This window comes from Xenia sp. Carnegie-2017, unplaced genomic scaffold (assembly GCF_021976095.1).
Source record: "Xenia sp. Carnegie-2017 unplaced genomic scaffold, XeniaSp_v1 HiC_scaffold_2, whole genome shotgun sequence".
NCBI lineage: Eukaryota > Metazoa > Cnidaria > Anthozoa > Malacalcyonacea > Xeniidae > Xenia > Xenia sp. Carnegie-2017.
The window spans coordinates 6023621-6045830 of record NW_025813482.1 but is presented as its reverse complement, the minus strand read 5'-3'; the positions used below and the strand labels follow the sequence as shown (position 1 = coordinate 6045830).

At 33.3% G+C, this 22210-nt stretch overlaps 4 protein-coding genes across 4 annotated transcripts; 2 read left to right on the top strand and 2 right to left on the bottom strand.

Moving 5' to 3' along the window:
* Positions 1-594: 594 nt before the first annotated feature.
* Positions 595-4257, bottom strand: LOC124439716 (serine beta-lactamase-like protein LACTB, mitochondrial). Its single transcript, XM_046989996.1, is given in 9 exon segments — positions 595-969; positions 1058-1219; positions 1322-1503; positions 1719-1758; positions 1761-1950; positions 2622-2692; positions 2965-3126; positions 3261-3510; positions 4021-4257. Coding segments are annotated over 9 exon segments (1338 nt in total). The 5' UTR covers positions 4159-4257; the 3' UTR covers positions 595-826.
* Positions 4258-4302: 45 nt separating this feature from the next.
* Positions 4303-9045, top strand: LOC124440528 (KAT8 regulatory NSL complex subunit 2-like). The gene is made up of 6 exons (XM_046990923.1): positions 4303-4336; positions 5128-5353; positions 6605-6801; positions 7192-7297; positions 8391-8557; positions 8768-9045. The coding sequence occupies exons 1-6, from the start codon at positions 4303-4305 to the stop codon at positions 9043-9045; spliced, it is 1008 nt and encodes a 335-aa protein (XP_046846879.1).
* Positions 9046-12521: 3476 nt separating this feature from the next.
* On the bottom strand, positions 12522-14585 carry LOC124439715 (putative malate dehydrogenase 1B). Its single transcript, XM_046989995.1, is given in 2 exon segments — positions 12522-13759; positions 13762-14585. Coding segments are annotated over 2 exon segments (1413 nt in total). The 5' UTR covers positions 14561-14585; the 3' UTR covers positions 12522-13145.
* Positions 14586-14658: 73 nt separating this feature from the next.
* Positions 14659-22160, top strand: LOC124439717 (MKI67 FHA domain-interacting nucleolar phosphoprotein-like). The gene is made up of 7 exons (XM_046989998.1): positions 14659-14789; positions 14927-15058; positions 16368-16476; positions 17854-17960; positions 18031-18141; positions 18457-18532; positions 21887-22160. The coding sequence occupies exons 1-6, from the start codon at positions 14679-14681 to the stop codon at positions 18514-18516; spliced, it is 630 nt and encodes a 209-aa protein (XP_046845954.1). The 5' UTR covers positions 14659-14678; the 3' UTR covers positions 18517-18532; positions 21887-22160.
* The last annotated feature ends 50 nt before the right edge of the window (positions 22161-22210 follow it).

Here is a 22210-nt window from a genome sequence, read left to right as displayed (position 1 = left end):
TTAGAAATATTGCTGTGAAAACCAAGAATAGTTTCATGTACGGTTTTAAAATATACGACCTTTAAAACCACACATACGTGGAAGTCACTCGAGATGGCGTGAGTGACAAACATTGTACATAAATCAAGTAATTTATAAATAACAATCAACTAATTCATAAGTAAATCGCTAATTTATGAAATTTAGTAATTATTGCAAATTTTTCTTTCCGTGAAGCTGATAATTAAGATAACTACAGCACGATAATTTTAAATCAACTCGAGTGAATACGACAGCAATAGTTTGTATTCCTACTTTTGAAATTTGCGATCTTAATTTTTGAAATTGAAGCTGTAAATTTTAGGCATGATATTCAGCTGAATGGCCAAAATTTAAAAAAAGATTCCATCATGCATAATTTCGTTACAACTTCGCAAATTCTTATATTTTGAACGATTGCAATCATCATATGGCAATTCTGAGATCCATTACAAAATTATGATGCAAGCCAATAGTTGCAGATTTCACTATTGGAGCAAAGATCAAGTTTAAAATTTTCCAATTCAATACAATGAGCACCTAATATTCTCGAAACATGATAAATAGCTACTCATATGCTTTGGTGACAACATTTCTACTGTTCTGTCACATGCTTTATTAAAGATCTTAATAGTTTTTACAATTTTCAGTTTTAAACAATTTTTCGTTTTACTATAGAAGTGCATAGAATGGTAGCACCATAATCACAAAATACCTCGAGCAAATTCGGAAGAAATTCTAAATTCTAGTGTGTATTCGAAATTGTACGAAGGATTTCAAGTGTTGAAGATTTGGGCGACATTCATAGCTACTTTTCCAGACTTACTCTCTCCATATTAACCAAGATGGCTACTACAACACCATTTGGTGGGAGAATATCATTGGTTTGTAACTCATCATTCCAGGAATTAGGACATATTAATAGAATACTGCTTCCACCAATTGCACCGCCTATAAAACATTTTAAACTGTACATTTTAACAACCCAACAAAGCCGTATAAACATCGAAGTAAACACAATCAATTTTAAATTAATCACCAGTATGTGCAATTATTTTCTTCTGACTTTTAAGGCATCCATATTTGCGTTTGACTGGCTTTATCATCCAGCCCAAACCATAACCCCATCCTTTGGAAGTTTTGTTAAAAGTATTTTCAGCCATGGTCCACGACAATGCCACATTTTTTGAAGATAAAATTCCTGGTAAATAACCGCATTAGTGCGTGAATGTGCTGTAAAATTTTTCATAATTGGATACAAAAAGAGAGAGTGAGATGAGCCCATGTTTTTCTAAAAACTTGCCTGGCAATAATTTCTTGTTGTATTTTTCTTCATAATCATCCACCTGACTTGCGTAAAGCATAGCATTTCCAAATTTGACTAAATCTTCTGTCGTTGATATGAAACCACCGCCAGCCCATTTATAAGAGTTATCAACGTAAGGAGTGTTTATCAACTGTCCTTTCTCATTCCTCATGTAGTGTCTTAAAATGAAACAAACTGCTGGCAAGATATAAAGCGAACATAAAACTGAATTATTATTTCTGACATAAAATTATTGGTGCAATGTTTTCACGTTTCTAATTTTGGTTATATGTTTTAACTCTTTTTATAAATGTGAGATCAATGAAATTTTTAAAGCCAGAGAAGCTGTTACTGTGAGAAATATTCTTGTGTTATACATTTTATTATTGGCTACCTAGCTCTTCCATACACAAGATTCAGATGAAGTTCAGCCCTGTATCATTCATGTCAAGACTATCAAAAAGTGTTCTCATATATAGCAAGAACTTCATGTTAGCAGCACTCTCGACGACAGCACTCAAAAGAGTCCAACCATACGTTGTATAAAGAAATTCTGTTCCAGGTTCATGAAGCAATGGATCGTCTTTGAATAACGTTAACGACTTTTCAACACTTCCATAGTGTTCCTTCAAATAAATGATAAAATTATTGTCACAGATAAGTTCATATGTGCCATATGGCAGATAACGTTAACATCCTACAGATACAATACATGACGCGATACTCAAAGTGGCCCAAATATGAAAGTAATGCATTCTTAAAATACAAGTTAGTGTTTGAATCACAATAACGTAGAATTTTTGAAACACCAGAACGAAATGTCTAATCATAAAATCTCAAATCAATACAATTAGGGTAGTGCTTTCCTTCGTTGAAAGTAATTAAGTATGTAACATATATAAAGTTCAGCAATATTCTCATTTAGATCAAGTTCTAAAAGAAATTATATATGTACTTAAATGATCTAATAAACGACCCCAATAAACACGCAAAAGCCTCCTATCTAATAAACGCCCATGAATTGGAGAGTGAGTTTTTATTAGACGCCTCTCTCTAATAAAACACCCGTCTTTAAATGACACCTACAACCACATTACCACTATGAGAATATCACAATAGTGGGTTTTTGACTGGGCTCAGAAACCATAAATTCAGTCTCACATAAAAGTGTTAAAACTGTTACAGATGCCTGTGTCTTATCTACTAAACGCCCTTCCTAGAATGGCTAGAATCAATTTCAGAGCAATCAACTCTGGGAGAAACTATAGCCTGGCAGAAGTAAAGGTTATACACCTACTTTAATATAATATTCTTTTTCATCAAACTCTGACATCCTGTCTTTCTTTTTTTGTTCTTGTAGTGTTTCACCTGCTTGAATTAGGATAAACAATATTAAAAAATGTTAACTCACAGTTAATACAAAAATATATCAAAAGATGTGAGAAATATTTTTTTAGTTGTTGCAACATCTGAGAAATTGGAATATTGTGGATAACACCATTGTTAGTCAAGAAATGCTGCACTTCTTTAAAAATTTTAATGCAAACATAAAACAGCTGTCCCTGTTGAGAGTTGTATGTGTGCATACACATAGTGCAGGACTTTTTGGATAAAAATCATAATTATGGTCACTGACTTACTTTTGTGACTGAAATGATAATGTCGAATGCCACTCTTATGAGAAAGCAAATGACGAATTGTGATAATGCAAGGCTTGAAATTAAATTTCTTTTCAGGGAAATTAGGTACATAATTTTGAACTGGTTCATCAAGACTAATCTTTCCATCTTCCATCAATTGCACTACACAAACAATTTTCATAAATAATGACAAAATTTTGCAGGTTAAAATGTTCACTAGTTGGTGATTTGTTTAAACTGAAATATTTCTTTTCATTAAAAATTGCACTTCTTGGCAAATTTCAATAACTACTTACTTACAGCTGTGGCAGTTAAAGGTTTACTGATACTAGCAATCCTCATTACAGTATTTGGGGTGAAATTGACACCATTTTCTACATCAGAATATCCAAATCCCTCACTCCAAACATTCTTCCCATTTACACAGACTGTGATTGACAAGCCTGGACTGCCACATTCTTCTTTAAATGTTTTTATGATTGATCTGGCCTTCTCAATTAAGATTGCACTTTCCTTTTGGTTGAAAATTTGTGAATTGCCACTCTTCTAAAAATAGAATCATCAATACAAGGAATGATTTACTTATTTATATGGTGCAATTTTTCCAGATCATTTGCTCTCATCTTCATGCAGTGGAATGAACATCCTTTTATGATAACCTTTTATGAATTTGAGAGATGATTTTAAGCAGGGTGGTTAATATTTTTATGTGAAACATATGTTATGATGCATATGGTTGGATTACAACAGTGTCTGGACGTTAATTGCTTATAGCACTACTCTTTTTCAAACCATCAGGAATGCTGAGATGGCTACGGCATGTATTCAACATTAGGCTGCACACCAGAGTTCTCAAACATGAATTGTGCTGTGCAAATTTCTTTTTTGTCAAAATTACAATTATTTTCTTTAATTAATACTTATTGTAATTAGTAAATAAAAATATTTGTAATGCATGATTAAAAATTCGGCTGAGTTAACTTTTTGCAAACACTACAGATAAAAGGAAAGTCAAATGTGAAAACAAACTCATGATAAAAATCATTTCACATTCACCTGACTGTCTATCACAGGCAAGCAATGTCTACGACGATCATATAAACTAACACCAAAAACGGCTACAGCAACACCAAGTGTTAATGATCCTCCACCCAAAATTTTAGTCCACAATTTTTGAGCTTTGACACTAGCCATTGAATTTCCAAATTAAAATTAGGAAACTCCAAACTCCGTACTTCTTTGTCCAATGTACTTATTCGATTGACATTTGATACTTTTTAGCTTCAGTTTTCAACGGCTTCATATTTCACCCTTGCTAATAATTTGACCATTTTCAAAATGTCCGCTGCTGAAGTTGATTCGATGGAAACAGGTTTGTTAGAGATTGAGCGTGGTTGGTTTTTGTCCAATATCTAACAATTTTCCTAAAATAAAGTACATCAGACAGTTAATCTCCAAATTAATTCGAAAATATACGCGTTTATATGTTTACAATATTATGAAATGAGATTTCAAATTAGGAGAAATTCAGTAAGAATCTCATTACGACTTTTGATACTAACGTTTATTCTAATCTTTACCATACATTGTTATGAGAATAATACAGCAAGAGATATGTTTTATCATGTTGAGTTTGTTCAACAATAAAGTACAAGATCCACCAGATCCCTAATTCAGCCATGTCTTAGATCAGAACAAAAGAATATATTATCACTACAGATACTTGTCTAGAAAGTTTGACCAAGATCTTCTTCAATGGTCATAGATTTTTAAATGACATTGATATGGATTTTGAATGTGTGCAAAATAGTTTTTTAAACTTTTACTACAGTCAAACGGGAAGGCTGCATTAAGCTAACATCTTGCATTAAGCTAACATCCTGTGTTAAGCGAACATCCTGTGTTAAGCGCACACTTTGTAAAGACCTAAATATAATCCCAAGTAGCTAATTCGTAATTATGAAACATCTATAAAGCAAACACCTCCATTAAGCGGACACTAGTCTGATGCCATGGGTGTCCTCATAATACAGGTTTGACTGTGCCTTTTATTCAACTTGTTGTATTTCAACTTAAAAAAACGTATTCGAAAAGTAACTTTGTTACCCCTGTTCTGCCCATAAATGATTCTAGCTTGCCTAATTACACTGAACTTTTCTCCAGATTCTGCAAGTGAGGGCAAGAGTGAAAGTCCTCCAAAAAGATCAGACAATCTTTGCTGTTATTCTCTGAAGGAATGTAATGAAGAAAAGCTGAAAGGGTTTGACTTTTGTCATAAGCATATTTTGGAAGACAAGGCCAGTCCATTTAAGCCATGTGACTTTGTTTCAAAGAGCAGTGGAAAGAAATGCACCAATCCTGCTGGAAAACTTCCTGCAGGACAAAAGTCGTAAGTTTGAAAATGAATAAAATATTGTTAGCAATTTGAATATTGTGAAAGTTGTTGTAATTTTTCCATGCAATATTTGGAGACACTGCAAGTCATGCTTGATTAAATGAAAATTTTTCAGCCAAAGAGTTTTTACTTATTAACATTAACACTCTTCGTTTAATGACTTGCAAAAATTTTTTAAAGATATATCAGAACAAGAGTCAATTTATGAAATAATTTCAATGGTTTTTTCCTGTTGAACAATATACACATGTTCACTTCTAATTGTCACTGTTTAATTAGGAGTTGTATGAACAATATACACATGTTCACTTCTAGTTGTCACTGTTTAATTAGGAGTTGTATGAACAATATACACATGTTCACTTCTAGTTGTCACTGTTTAATTAGGAGTTGTATGAACAATATACACATGTTCACTTCTAGTTGTCACTGTTTAATTAGGAGTTGTATGAACAATATACACATGTTCACTTCTAGTTGTCACTGTTTAATTAGGAGTTGTATGAACAATATACACATGTTCACTTCTAGTTGTCACTGTTTAATTAGGAGTTGTATGAACAATAAACACATGTTCACTTCTAGTTGTCACTGTTTAATTAGGAGTTGTATGAACAATATACACATGTTCACTTCTAGTTGTCACTGTTTAATTAGGAGTTGTATGATATATGTGTGCGGGAGTGGTAAGGTTTTTCAATCCAACACAATAAGGCACCATTGATGTCAGTGGTTTTTAAAGCAAACTGCCATAAACTGATTTGATTCTGTGCAGCATGTGGCTATGATAAAATCATTTAAAGCTCTTGGCAATTTGTTGCTGGGACATGTGACAGCACACCCTAAACTATACACACTATGAAATTTGTTGCAGGGATGTGTATGTAGCAGTATTTTTGCATAGTGTGTATCATCCATAAAGGATGGAATTTATGGATCATTGCTGTATATTATTTTAACATATATCAATGGCCCAACAAAAACCATGACCAGCTGACAATTTAAAGAAGTATAATATAAAAAATTCGAAGAAGCAAGACATCTTAAGATTGCGAAATATAAATCAAAACAAGACGAAGTAAACTGTAAATTTTTGACTTTATATCCTCATTCTGTCTGAGGATGACTTTGAAATAAAGTCGAAAATTTACAGTTTACTTCTCGTCTTGTTTTGATTCATATTTTGCAATCTTAAGATGTCTTGCTTCTTTGGAATGGCACAACATTTAGTGAGATCATTTTTAGGTACTGCCTTATTCATACTCGTGATTCAGAACTGAGAAAAGCTCTGGAATCAAAAACTAAGAAAAAGAAAGGGAAAATCAGTGTTAGTCAACAGGAAAAACAAGATAAACCAACAAGACCTGGACCAGGAAGACCTCCGGGAGTAAAGAACAATTCCAAAAGACCAAAAATTGACATCGCAGTCACATCCAATATAAGTAGGTTGTATGCAACTACTGTTTCGTACGCGCTCGTGCATAGAAAACCGTCAGTGTTTTTCAAAAAAAACTTTTAATTTTTTCCAAAAAAAAACGTCAATGATGATTTCAAAAAAACTTCAAATTTTAAGTGTCACCAAAACTCACAATCATTTAACCCTGTCTGAGATTACCAAAGAATCCCCCCCCCGTCGTATGTTCTATGACCTTCTACGTTTATCAATAATACAAGCTTTATAAGTCATGTTTGGGCTCAAGCCATGGAAGAGGTACGTAAGCAATGTCTAATAGTTCATTGAAAACCCTTCCAAGACAAAACATAACATTATTTGTTGTTATTAATTTCATTGATATTATAGAATCACGACCCTCTTTATTTTGAACCATTAGAAAATGAATATCGACGAGATGATGTTTTACGAGTTGATAGTTCTTGGCACGGTGATTATGAAAGTGACTCGGAATCTCTTGACAACGATATGGATGATCCTCTCAGGTTGGACAATCTCACATTATTACATATTCTCCATTCGTAAAAATCAAGAAGTTAAATTTTGATGTATTAGTGCACACTAGCATATGCTATGCATTGTATCTAACACTTGCAAAATCATAGCTTATTTGTTTCTCCTCATGCGCTGACGCGCAGCTTATTTTGTAGAATGGAATTTTCTGTTTTGGGTGTCAGAATTCGGCATTTGCTCAGGTCATTCGAAACAAGAAGCTCAAAATCTTTCTATAACTATTGTACTTGTAGCGTGCATAGTTTGATGAAGATACCACAACTTAATTGATCGAGTAAAATGCTTACTAGTGACAAATATCTTATTGTATAAAACTCTTCCAGAATAAATACACAAGAATACAAGATTTATAATGGGGTTGTAACCATGGGGATTTTAGTCATCTTTTGTTATGTAAATAGTAGTTTTTGCAGCTGTTATGAAGGCCGTGCCACGTGTCTTAGCTTTCAAATGAAATAATTGTATCCATTGCTCTTTAGAATGTAATAGGTGTTTCACACAATTCTGGATTGCATTTTTCTGCAGATCATTCGTAGCATAATTAATGCAGTGTACACTTGACACTGACAATACTTAACATTTTCTCTTCATAAATTTGAATTAATTCAAATTTGGAATGGTTTCCAACAGTTTTTCTTTTATAATGTTGACGATGGAGATGTAGCTATGATATAGAAAAACTTTAAGTGAAGATGGAGATGTAGCTATGATATGGAAAAACTTTAAGTGAAGATGGAGATGTAGCTATGACATAGAAAAACTTTAAGTGAAGATGGAGATGTAGCTATGATATAGAAGAACTTTAAGTGAAGATGGAGATGTTGCTATGATATAGAAAAACTTTAAGTGAAGATGGAGATGTAGCTATGATATAGAAAAACTTCATGTGAAGATGGAGATGTAGCTATGACATAGAAAACTTTAAGTGAAGATGGAGACGTAGCTTTGACATAGAAAAACGTAGAAAATACTGTACCTATGCACTATGTCTTCAGCTATCTGCATGTTCTTTTAATCAACACAAAGTTTTTTAATTAGCAGTAATTATACTTTAATTTGTTTTAGACATGCTGGTGTATGGACTGCTGAGGAAGCGACGAAGATGTGCCGCGATAAATTGTTAAGATTAAGATCTCTTTATATGTCGCAGTTTGAAAGATTAAAACATGTTTATAAAAACAAGAAGAGGAAATTCCTTATGTCCATGAGCGCGAATAATGAAGGTACACCAGGTACGAAGTTTTTATGAAATATTACGTTGCATGCGAATATCGGGTTGAAACAGTTTTTAGGATAAGATTTTCTTAGAAAGGGAAATTGTAAAGTTACACAAATACATCGAAATGATCCGGAATGGATGTTTAAAAGTTCAGAAAAACTGAAGTCAAGTGCCGAGATTAACAAAATTTGTGTTTCAGTAAAATTCTTATTTTGGTTTATAGCAAAGCGTCCAAGCCTACCTAAACCAAGTGGGTCACTTACAGCATTACATATCGCCAGTAGAGGGTACAATAGGAGATATAGAACAGACGCTTTGCTACAAAAACGAAGTAAAGAGAAACGCTATGGTGTAACTACTCGGAATCAAATCTTACCCCAGTTTCGTTGCTCTCATTATACAGACGGGAACAGATGTACCTCAAGAATCATTCCTTTTGCTGTGTACTGTTTAAAACGTATCCTTGATGGAGTATCGATGATAATGTCTGCTTTCGAGTGAAGTCTGAAGAACAATTTGTTCAAGAAGTTGATGTGATTGTTGAATGTTCCTTTGTATTGCGGCGACTGATTGAATCATCTAATTTTTTTTGTGAGAGGAATCATAAAGACGAACTAAATCATACATATTATTGTGTTGAACACTAAGTATTTCTGCATGAATTTACAAAGCAAATCATTAGATTTGTATCCCGGATCTAATTTTGCGAGGATGTTATCAAAGTTACCATAAATAATACGATACCAGCAAACAAAGTTTCCTGAAAGTATTTCAACTACAATTAGCTTTCTATTAAACAATAATTATAACAATCGCTAAATCAAAGTTACTGAAACTCTTCCTCGCTAAAGATAAGTTGACAATTGTTGAATTCTTAACATAGCCTTAGATATTTTTGATGATCCTGTTCAAAAACTATTTACGCCGTGTCCTCATAAAATTTCTATGAACCAATATTGTAATGCACCTATACCAAATTTTTCCAATCATGAGAAATGTATACTTCATCTACCTCGGAGCAATGACTGCTCCGTTACCGATTTAGAACATGAGCTACGCCAAGCTGAAGAGCGTCAAATGTAAGTGAAGTAAAGTTTTGTTTTTGGTGGAGCTAAATGGTAGACTTTGGTTAGTTACTACTTTTTCCTCTGATTTTTTATTGTTTTCAAAATTTAAGGCCTATTTCAAACGTCGGATTTTACATGAGCCGAACGAATTTAAAGAAAAGATGATGAGGAATTTTATCTCATTTTCTATTGTTTTGAATGCATTTGGCGCATGTAAAATGCGACGTTTGAAACGGGCCTAACATTCATATGGATCTTTCCTGATATCACGTATTCATTGTTCAAGCCTTTTTTAAAATTACTTTGTGTGTTTTCATATCTATGAGAGATTGTCATTCCCGTCATAAAACCTGTCTTGTATGTAATATATTATTATGAATGGAAAAAGTTTACAAATTATACTCTTTCTTAAGACGAGTCAACAACTACTTATGAAGGCGTTGACATATATGTATTGTAAGTGTGTCAAACTTACAAATCATACAACTTGAAGTATCTCTTCAATATAGTGTCCAGATTTTCGTATTCGTTTTTTGCTGTTCAGCAACGAATGCAAAAGTTAAATTTAAAATGCCTCAATAACAATGCTCTTGCTTATATTTGCCATTAGTTATAATCAGCTTTTGATTTATTTCTCATAACGATGGATTCGCCACTTTTGCTGTTATCCTTTTTTTTGGTTGTGTAGAATGAAAGAAAAGCAAAACGAGGAAAACAAAAAGGCTTCCTTGGCCAAAGACATGGGAGTCGTTGCTTCCCAAAGTGTTGATGGAAAAAATAATGTGGATACAAAAATTCCTGTTTCTCTTGAATCGTCTTCGTCACATTTGTCTCATGGAACGTCTGTTGACTCTAAACCAAAAGATTTGTTTCCTGTTTCTGATCGACACTCTACGCTATCCCAGAATTCAAATATTAAACCTATACTTAAAAAAGAGGAAGAAGAAAGCATCGTGCAAAAACGTGTTTCAAATGTATCGTCAACTTCCAAAGATGAAAGCATTTCTAAAAAATCATCAACAATGTCTAGTAAAGACGATTTGTCACTAAAATCTAAATCATCGAAGTCCGACAACGCATTATCTTCGTCTTCCAAAATGCATGTAAAACCTCCTTACTTCTCTTCGACCTCTCAAGTACCTTCTGAAGTATCAGATTTAGGGAGAAACGAGTCATCTCCTGACAATGATTCAACAACACGAGCACCATCATCGACAAAGAGTACTATGTCTTCAGATACTCTTGTTGATAAAGATTTATCTTCAACAAACAAGCCTTAGGAATCTTGTATTGACACGAAAAAGAAATGTTGATTTTTAGTGATGTCAGTATTTCACCTTGAGAATCTTTTATATTATTTCAAATGCATGTTAATCTCGCTGGTACCCAATAATAATGTCATGTTTGTTTAAATTGTTTTGCCCAAATTTTATGAGTAAAGTTATTTTCTTTTGCTTTTACTTCATGCGGCATTCTTTGGTCGGGTGGTTTCTTACAACGAAATGCTTACTACATGCATTTACTTAATAAATTGGACGGCTGTCTCTATTGGACTGATTCGAAGTATTTCAATCCAAAAAATGTACTATTTAATGGCAAAATTACTCGTGAAGTTACTTTCTATATTGAATCATGAAAATACTGTATGACATAGAGGCTCAATTTAGACTATGCAAATTGCTTGGCTTATTAATTAATGTTATCTTTGTAAAAACTATCATAAAAAAAGTAGATAATCCCTTTTTTCCACGAGGCCCATGGATGCTTTCGTTCATGTGTATCGTCAACGAGTTTATTGTATAAGGAGGCTGTCGTTCATCACGAGAGAGTTATGACTAAGTTACATTGTAAAAGGTAACAAGTAAAAAACGTATAAACAAGTTTAGAGTTGGTTTAAATTATAAGTCGAAGAGGCAGAAGTATTTTGAACCGTTGTACTATCCTTGGATGTTCTAGTTCCTTTTACGAGATAAACAAAAAGATAAAATTCAAAAGCAAAAAACCCCGTTTTCGGTCCATCCTTCCCGATACCTTCTTAAGCGTAAGGCACTAGAACGCTGCTTGTTAACATTGCGGTAGGAGATTTCGGCCCCTCCACGCTATGCAAATGCAATACTATGTCCGACCATTTGACTGTCCGAATTTTGTAATTTGATCTTGTATTTTTGACACATGTTTTTACCGTCGGAAAGGTGGATTCATTATATCTACGTAAATAGGTACTTACAGTGAGGAACGAATATAGACCAATAATACCATTCATACATGCACGCTATACTATTTTGTATTTTGATTAATTTTCTAAATTAAGCTCCGACGACGTCTGTCTGTTGAACAAAATCGGGTGAATGTTGTCATCATTCATGGAAGGACAGAAGTTCGGTGTTTTACAAACCACCATCTTATGAAAGCTGTAAAGAGCCAGGTGATTACCTCAATAAAAGTTTTTCTCTAGTGAGACAGATCACTTTATTTGTGAACGAAAGGTAAATTTTCTCAGCAAAAAAGTGCCATTTCAGTTTTTGGAAAGTTGAGCTTCTATAAAACTGATCAAGCCTGGTTTAGGAAATCGATTTCAGTGCGAGAAGCATTGGGCAACTTTTTTCAGTGTTAGCTACCATGTCTTAATCTCGCTTCCAGAGTTTTCAAGTTTACTTTGAACACTGAAAAGTGACAACAATAATGAATGAATTCCTGAGATGAAGACAAGCTACCAGCTTTCAAAGCAATTAGTGAACTGGTAAAGTGTAGGACAGATTTACCTCATATTATTAGCAATGCTAAAAATTGTTCGGTCATCAACCAAATGATACAAATGTTGTAATGACGACCATTTTGAAAACACAGCTGTCAAGTATGTCATATGTTGATCTATTTGGTTTGTCGAGACGATAATGTGGAAATGAAAGATTGGCAATTAAATTATTCTTTAATAAACGTATTTTACACTTAGTATAAATATATCAACATTATTATTAATTACAACCTTTCACAATTGCCTAGCTTCGTGCTAAGCCATATTTGTATATCAATTGTTTATAATAATAATCTTATTTTTGTAGTAATCGTAACTGAGAATAAAAAATGCATAGCTTCGGTCTCATGTTGATTATTTTGTATTAGGATAGATACTTTAAAAGTTCCTGGTTTAAGTTAAGTATACACTAAGGTAACATGTTTTTGCATCGTCGCAAGTCATGCAAAATAAATACTTAAAACTACCCTTGTGATTTGCTTTAAAAAATCACCGACTTCACTCTGGACGTCAGATTATGAAAAGCGCTGTTTTGTGCGTTTGGAGATTCATTGAGCATATGTACGTTCCACGTACCTATTTTTGCCAAAAGCAACGCGTGCGTCATAAATCAAATCGTATTGTCATAAAGAACATCAACATTTCATTTCTCAGATGACAGAACAGAACTTTTGAATTAATATTTCAATGAGATTATCAAAAGCTAGTGCACATCTAAGTAGTTGAGGTAAAATCCAAATTTTTTATAAGTTCTATAAAAAATCAGCATATATTGTTTATTACATGTTTTCATTTGATGGTTTTGATAAAGCTTGAACGACCATGTCAGCCTTTGTCTTCAAATTCTCTCCAATTTGTTTTATTCGAAATGAGATTTCATCATTTATATCTAGTCCACTTGAAATTTTCCAGAAGCCATTATCAAAGTGAACAGGAAAGGAATATATAACACCTTCTGGTACATTATATGAACCATCAGAGACTATTCCAAGTGATATGATTTGCTTGGTGGAACATTTCCACCAATCTTTTAAAAAATCAACTATTGCTGCAGCATTAGAAAGACTTGGGAAAAGGTTGTGGCTTTCTTGAAGTGCATCATTATGCAACTTAATCTCATTGAAAAATTCAATACCAATCCACTTTTCATCATAAAGCAACTCCATTACTGATCTTGAGAATGTTTCAATATGTGGTGACCATATTGCGCCATCATAACCTTTTACTTTTGACATACTGATGTCAAATGTGTCATCATTACCCGGGCATCCCCAAACTACAAGATCTAAAATGCCACAGGAATTAACCTTCAATTTTCTAGCCAAGACTGCCTTTGCTTGATTTTCTTGAAGTCTTGAGTGAGCAAGAATGTTTTGCTTTTCAATTTTCGGTAAAATGTTAACATGACGCTTGCAAAAAGATTTGATGTCTTACCACAGACAAGGATTCTCACACTGGTTTTGGCATGAGCTTCAATCATTTCAGCATATTGCTTATATGGAGTTGCACTGCGCACCAAAACCTCATCATCTTCAGTAGAACATTCTGCATCAAGAATTAAAACTAAATCTGTATTATGAAATGCATCATTGATGTCGGAAGTGTGATTAACAGTCCTTAGTAAAGGCGATGCACAATCGATTACCTCCATCGTCAAACCGGACAAAATATCCTGGTTATCAATGGAATCATATAACGTCAAACATATGTCTTGCTCAAAACCAAATATCTCGCCATTTAGCAATGACTTGAAGAGGATGTAGTGCGCTCGGGAAGCAGCTGAAACAATGGTTATTCGCATTGGATTTATGTTTTTTTCTGCATCGATTTTCTCCTGGTCAAGCATTTGTTTTGTCAATTGATTTTCTTTTGAAATTGCAAGTAACTCCTCACTCATTTTTGTTGAGCGTATCCCGTAATAAGATTCAGCCATTTCCATAAATTCATCACACCCTCCAAGGTATAATCCTTTACCACCGCGATCGACTAGTTCGCGCCAAATTAATGGAGAAGTTGTGTGCTCCCACTCATGTTTTTCACACGTATTTTTTAACCATTCCGTCCATTTTTCCGGGCTAACTGGGATTTTCCACAACTTGAAATTGCGTAAAGTTTTTTGCAACTCATCACCAAGCATTTCCGCCTTTGCGTAAAAGGGGCAATCAGTTTTTCCTGCTATAACGTACTTAGCCATTTTCACAATTACCTTCTTCTCTCTGTCAATGAATTTTTTGGTGACGCCACATTATTGTCATGACAACTAGCCTTCACGATATTGAGCCTGCAGTCCTTGAAGCTCAGCTGAAAACCACATGCGCAAGATGGCGGAGAAAGAACAAAACGAAATAAGTGAGGAAAGTTTGTCTTTAAATGCTGAAAAACAGAAAGAATTTGAAGAAAAATCGAGGAAAAAAAAGAAGAAGGTATTGTAAAATCAAAATTGTCTAAGTTCCAGATTTTGACCAGAATCTGAAATCTAATATTGGATGGATTTATAGTGTATGTTATATACAATAATATAAAATATAATAATATATAAAATATTAATAATATTTTATAGGAAGAAGATGACTTGACTCCTGGTATTGTGTATGTTGGTCATATTCCTCATGGTTTTTATGAGCGTGAAATGAGAGGGTTTTTTTCACAATTTGGCACAGTCAACAGACTTAGATTGTCAAGAAGTAAAAAAGTAAGTTTATATATGATGTTTGTTTTGTTAAATATTAACTAGACAAATTTGGAAGTAATTTAGTTGCTTGTGTGTCTTTTTATTCTCCTAAGATTTTCAAACACATGGTAGTTCCGTATGTAGAGAAAATGCTGTGGTGTATGCCATTATTTAGTAATAACCAATTTGATGACAATGGCTCATTAAACCACAAAAAGACAAGTAGTTACTGTACTGAATTGCAGATGTTTGTAAATAAACATACGTACAAGTACAAACAGATGATATGAATTGTTGCTACTGCACATTGCAAATGCCAAGCATTTATTATGTTTGAATCATGAAAATTTTAAACGTCTCCTAATTTTTGAGGGTTGCATGAACATTTGTCGACGACAATATGCATTTTACTTCTTGATATGTTTTCTTTAAGTTAAATTTCAGTCTTGTATGAAACAAGCTATGATTTTTTTGGGTTAAGGGGGGGGGGGCTAGGAAAGTTTCAAAACTGAATTTGTGATGCATTTTTTATCCGTAATTTGCACCTTGAGATTACAGTAAAACCAGACTGTTGAGGAAAATGATGGAACCAATAAGTGTTCTCCATCACAGCCAACAATCAAATGTACTTTTTAATAGCAATGCCTTCAGAAGAATACATACTGAGATGTAGAGGAAATAAATTTAATAAACATGCTGACCCTGACTACCAAAGCTGATTTTTACGGCAGCTCTTGAAAACTTTTTCAAGAACTGCCCCAGCCTAGTGCGAATATTGTTTCAAAAGAAACTTTTTTGTTTGAATTGAAAAGTGAAATTATTTTGACGTCCAATCAACTTGTTTAGTTATCCTTTCAGTGGTTAAGAAGATTGGCACTTTGGAAATTTTCGAGTCTTTGGTTATATTTGATAAATTAGTAACAATGCTCTCACATGATTATTTATAAGTATATGTCTGCTTATTTATGTCACATAAAGCCATTAAAAATTCAGTGGCATATCAATGCTAATTTGACAGGATGGGTGCAGATTTTCCAAGGGAGATGCACAATTGTACTAATTTGAAATATGTAATTGCCTTTGAAATGAAAAGTTCTTCGTTTACGTACAATTTCATAGCTTCTAATACTGTTATATTAATCATCTACCGTACATAACACCAGTTTAGAATTTTTCTTGCAAAGGTGCTAGAGAATTTTGGGGGTGTGAACCCCCCTGCACCCTTCAGAAAATTTTGCCCCTGAACAAACAATTGCTTTTCTTAATTGGTCTTTTATTTTACGTATCAAACTAATTTATTCGTTATTAAAATTTCATGTTTTTTTTTCAGACTGGTGGCTCAAAAGGTTATGCATTTGTAGAGTTTGCTTGTGATGAAGTTGCTAAGATTGTTGCAGAAACAATGAACAACTACATGATGTTTGGTAGACTGCTCAAATGTACGACTGATTTTTTGTATTTTAAATGCATTGAATTTAGTCAAGTCTTAATTTTTTTATTTGGCCTATGCTATTACACCTAACATGACGTCATGACCGTTTATTTACGACCATTTTGTAATAAAGCTGGTAGTAAATCTCAGGTTTTACTGGAGCAAATTACACCTAACATGACGTCATGACCGTTTATTTACGACCATTTTGTAATAAAGGTGGTAGTAAATCTCAGGTTTTACTGGAAAAAATTACACCTAACATGACGTCATGACCGTTTATTTACGACCATTTTGTAATAAAGCTGGTAGTAAATCTCAGGTTTTACTGGAGCAAATTACACCTAACGTGACGTCATGACCGTTTATTTACGACCATTTTGTAATAAAGCTGGTAGTAAATCTCAGGTTTTACTGGAGCGAATTACACCTAACATGACGTCATGACCGTTTATTTACGACCATTTTGTAATAAAGGTGGTAGTAAATCTCAGGTTTTACTGGAAAAAATTACACCTAACATGACGTCATGACCGTTTATTTACGACCATTTTGTAATAAAGCTGGTAGTAAATCTCAGGTTTTACTGGAGCAAATTACACCTAACATGACGTCATGACCGTTTATTTACGACCATTTTGTAATAAAGCTGGTAGTAAATCTCAGGTTTTACTGGAGCAAATTACACCTAACATGACGTCATGACCGTTTATTTACGACCATTTTGTAATAAAGGTGGTAGTAAATCTCAGGTTTTACTGGAAAAAATTACACCTAACATGACGTCATGACCGTTTATTTACGACCATTTTGTAATAAAGCTGGTAGTAAATCTCAGGTTTTACTGGAGCAAATTACACCTAACATGACGTCATGACCGTTTATTTACGACCATTTTGTGATAAAGGTGGTAGTAAATCTCAGGTTTTACTGGAGCAAATTACACCTAACATGACGTCATGACCGTTTATTTACGACCATTTTGTAATAAAGGTGGTAGTAAATCTCAGGTTTTACTGGAGCAAATTACATCTAACATGACTTCATGACCGTTTATTTACGACCATTTTGTAATAAAGGTGGTAGTAAATCTCAGGTTTTCCTTGAGTAAAAATCTAAACACTGCTATGTAATATACATAAAAGGCAGTCGAACACAAGGCAATTCAAATAAAAATTGAAGAAACTGTTTAAAAATTACCCAGGTTTTGTCCCTAATGCATCAATTTTATGCTTGGGCTATTATTGGCTTCATTGATATCTTCATGCAAACATAATTATGTTGTGAAAACGTTGAAATTATTTGATAGTATCTGTGTGAACTGATGTTTCACTTTCGTCTTAATGTGTTGTTTTACTGATTAAAAATTTTCTCATCCAAACAGGTAACGTTGTTTCAAAAGAAAAGATTCATCCACGTTTATGGGCTGGATGTAACAGAAGATTTCGTTCCAAGTTAAGTGGACCAACTAACACTGACATACATAATAAGGTAATACTACTTTTACTTTAGATATTTCTTGAGTGGAATTTTTTTCTTCATTTTGCATTGGCTTTTGCAGCCACGTAGTCTTAAACAAAACGCGAAACGAATTGGTAAACTGGTTGCAAAAGAAGGAAGGAAGAGAGCTAAGCTTGAAGAATTGGGGATAGATTATAGTTTTCCTGGATATGTATGTAAAATGCACACTTAATACTTTTTAAAACGTTTTTTACCAAAATAATCTTTGTCATTTGACGGTTATCCCGTAGTATAAAATATTATTTAAAGAAGAAAGCCATTTTTTCAAGTACTTTTGCTTAATCTGCGTATAACGAGAATATTATAAGAAATTTGATAGCCAAAAGAATTGTGGCGTCGTAATAATTTATTAATAGCAAGTAGTATGTGTCCATGTTTGAATTTTCAATCCAAATACAAGTTTTGACCAATAACCGTGACTTTTCGTCATTGTAATTAGTTGTTTTTTTTCCTATTCCTTGTATAGAAAGCCATGGCTGGTGAAAGAAAACAAAAATCAAAACATATAAAATTTGAGGAAGCTTAACAGCGAGAATTTACAGGCGAGTGGTTGGTTCATGACTTTATGTGCTTTTTGCACATTCAAATAAAACTTCTTTTTTCTCTAACGACACTTTCGTGTAATGTTGTAAGAATGTTATCTTTTAACTTGAGATCCTATTGATTTCGCTAAAGATTTAGCACAAGTAAGGATTGCTTGTGCATAGTAAAAGTTCCTAACAATTGTGATCTCGAATTGAGCTGTGTTTTGACAAACCAAGATTTTTGAAGCCTGATATTTAATGCAATGTTTAACGGTTATTTTGGCGCCTTTTTAAGAAAATAATTTAATTAGATGATATTTACTATATCTCATAAGCATGCAGGCACATACTTTTTCATGCCAGTCTAACGTGTAAAATGGTGTGTGAAATTATAACATTTTTATATTTGGAATTATAATTCCTTGCTATTACTAACAATAAAATACACGTTACACAAATGAAAAACAGCAACAGAAATGGCTCAGGTTTTTTGATAATCTCGTCCAACCAATTGATACATCATTTTGCCGTACTTATTTACGATTGACTTTTTTTTAGTTTTTATTATTTTGACTGTTGAAATTATTTGGCCAATGCCACCACGCGTTGAATTGTGTTGAAAGAAATCCCCGTATAAACATTCGTGTATGATTTTTCGCCGCATTTCAAACTGTTGTAAATTGCCCTAAGTGGTCAATGAAATTGATTTGCAGAGTGATTCAATTTTACACTTTGGTGGTCGAAGATATTTTAAGAAGTGCATGGTATTTTAACTATTTTTGATGCCTAGTATCTAAAGGTCGAATCCGATTTGAGTATCTCTTCGAATTTTTAATTCATGGAATAATCTCCTTAAAAGATTGAAAGGTTTAAAACTGGATAATCGTTAGAATAAATATTTATTTAATACGCTTTATAATTCTATGCTTAACTGGTCTAATTTCGTTCAAATTACGGTGGAACGTGCATGCAAATTCAACTTTGATCATACATCTCAATTACCACAACTTTGATCGTACATAAATAGTTTTTGACTTTTGATTTACTAGACGCAAATTGTAGTTATCGAGATAGGAAGATTTAAATAGTTTCTAGCTACCAGCTAGAAATCTAAAACGATGAAATAGGCTGCAGTGGATGCATCTTTTTTTTCACGTTTTAATAATCTGTACGTTTGCTTGAATAGTTCTCGTTTACTCTGCTGATCACCACTCCAAGGCATTGAAACCAATGTTTTTATCTAAGATTTTCAAACTCATCTGTAGATTTAAACATTTATCAAATCTCCATATTTAACATTTATATTGGGATGATCAATCTTTCTTTCCAACATATGTACGTACCAAACTTTTCAGCTAGAAGGTAGATACCTAACAATAAAATGAGAAATTTACAAAAAGATTTCAAAACATAGAAATATTAGATGGAACACGTGACACTTCTTATAGACATTTTGTCTGTGTTTGAATGTTTTCCAAATATATTATCTTTTTAAATTTATGCGAGAACAAATTTAATCGAAAAGGGCAGCTCATTATTCTATGGACTTCGATATCACATACTTAGTCGAAAAATGAATCTTTCAAAAATGGCATATTGTTTTTTGGCTGTAATAGTACTTTTTTCGACGTTTTAAAAAATATTCTACTACATTAAAAATGATAAGAAATTTTTTTAGGTTATGAAAAATTAATCGAAACGCCAACCTTTGTGGTCATATAACGAATATAGCTACATGATTGATTCATAGATAATGTGATTTAAAAACACAAAGAAGTATCCTTAGATGTAGATCCGTGTTCCCTTTTTCAAATCCGTGATCTTTAGTCATTTAAATTTGCATCTCCACACCAGAGAGTTATAAACTACTGCATGCATTGAAATGTTCCGTGTAACGCAAAGCTTATTATCATCATTGATGAATTACCTTTTCTGTTCTATTGGATTATTGAGCTGGCTAACCTCAGCCGTACATCAGTAATTAAATTAAATATGTAGCAACAGTTACACAGTGAGGTTGTTTTGCTGTTTATTATACTTACTGTCTGACTGTCACATTGTTCAGACGCTCTTCATACGCCACAAACGTTTGTGAAGTACAAAATCTTTCTAATGCTACGACATCCGAGTCATAATTGATGTGTTTCTCAATTCACACAACCATACAATACTTCTTAATTTAGATACACATTAAATGAAGGATCGTCCATGCAAATGTGCCATGCAATATGCCACTTGCAAAAAAATAGCTAGTGTCTCTGCAAGATTCTCTAAAACATATAACGTGGAATTATAATCAGGCATTCATACCCGCTTTAAACAGATCAATTTTTAATATATAGGTTATTTTGAAAAGCCTCTAATGAGGGTTTCGGCTGTTAACAATATCAAAAATTTCATCATTATAACTATCCCAGCTGATGTGCGTACAACACCTGTCCATTGAAATATATATATAACTGGAAGGGTACCTTTATGTAAACATTCCTGTACTTTCATGAAGCCAATCCTGCTTTCAAGCTTATTGCTTATTGTTGTAGATGAACTTTATTTGGGCCGTGTTTGGAAAGATTGGGACTAGTTTAATTGCTGGCTTCCAATTTTGGCGGGAGGTTGCTTTCCAGTTATATTCAGTTCAGTGCACCTGCCAACTGGTTGTTCATAGTCGAACCACATTATTATCTCAATAACCATTCGATATTCCGTGAATTCAAGAATATCTATTGTTAGTTACGCAAATTCCATAACTTCTGGGTCAAACGGTAAACTGTTTGCTTTTATCATGCGTATAAATAATCTGCGTCACTGCTGTTCACTCCATAAGGCGAGACAGAGAACTATGATGCAGCAATTCACATGCTGATATCGTGATTTTAGCATGTTAGCCGTATATTAACCTTATAACCAAGCTTGTTTATAGAGTTTGTCAGATATTGGTCCATATTTATTGACAAATATTCTCGAAGAAAAACAATAGTCGTTTAAAGGAAAGCCTACACTAGGTTCATCTAGATTCAAGGGAATCTATGTGTTTTTATAAACAAATTTAGGAGTTATAGAGCATGTCATGGCTGAATGAAGACATTTTAATAAGATTTTTTCTGTTTCATTCGTTTGTGTTTTATCACAAATTTATCAATAAATGAATTTGTGAAAACCTGCCATTTTTAGAAGAATAAATAGTGAAAGCTCAACATATGCAATCACATTTTATAAGCGATATTTGTACCTCTTTGAAAAACAAGCACTTTCCAAAATTACTTTTTAAACCCAATACTCTGGAATGTAGCTATTATTAAATACGTAGGAGGCCACAACACCGGCTTTGTCAAATCGATTGAAGCCTATTATAATATAATAAATCTTTTTTAGAAACAGCATATGACGTTTGACGTATGACGATCGAAGAACATGGAAAACTATGTCTGTCTTGCATGTACTCTGTCTATTATAATATTGTATTGTTTTAGTGTTTGTGACGTTATACTAAAGGGCTACTGTAGTTGTAATAAAAGTAATGAAAATTTGATCGTTTTTTATGAGACATGAATGACAATGGGGGAGGAAGGGTATTTTTTCAGTCATATGTAGTATGTAATTCAAGCGTTATTAATTATAGATTGGTAATAAAGCCTGTGGGATGGAATTTACCGATGTCCCGTCGTCAATTCTTTCATGATTAGTGTTATAAACAGT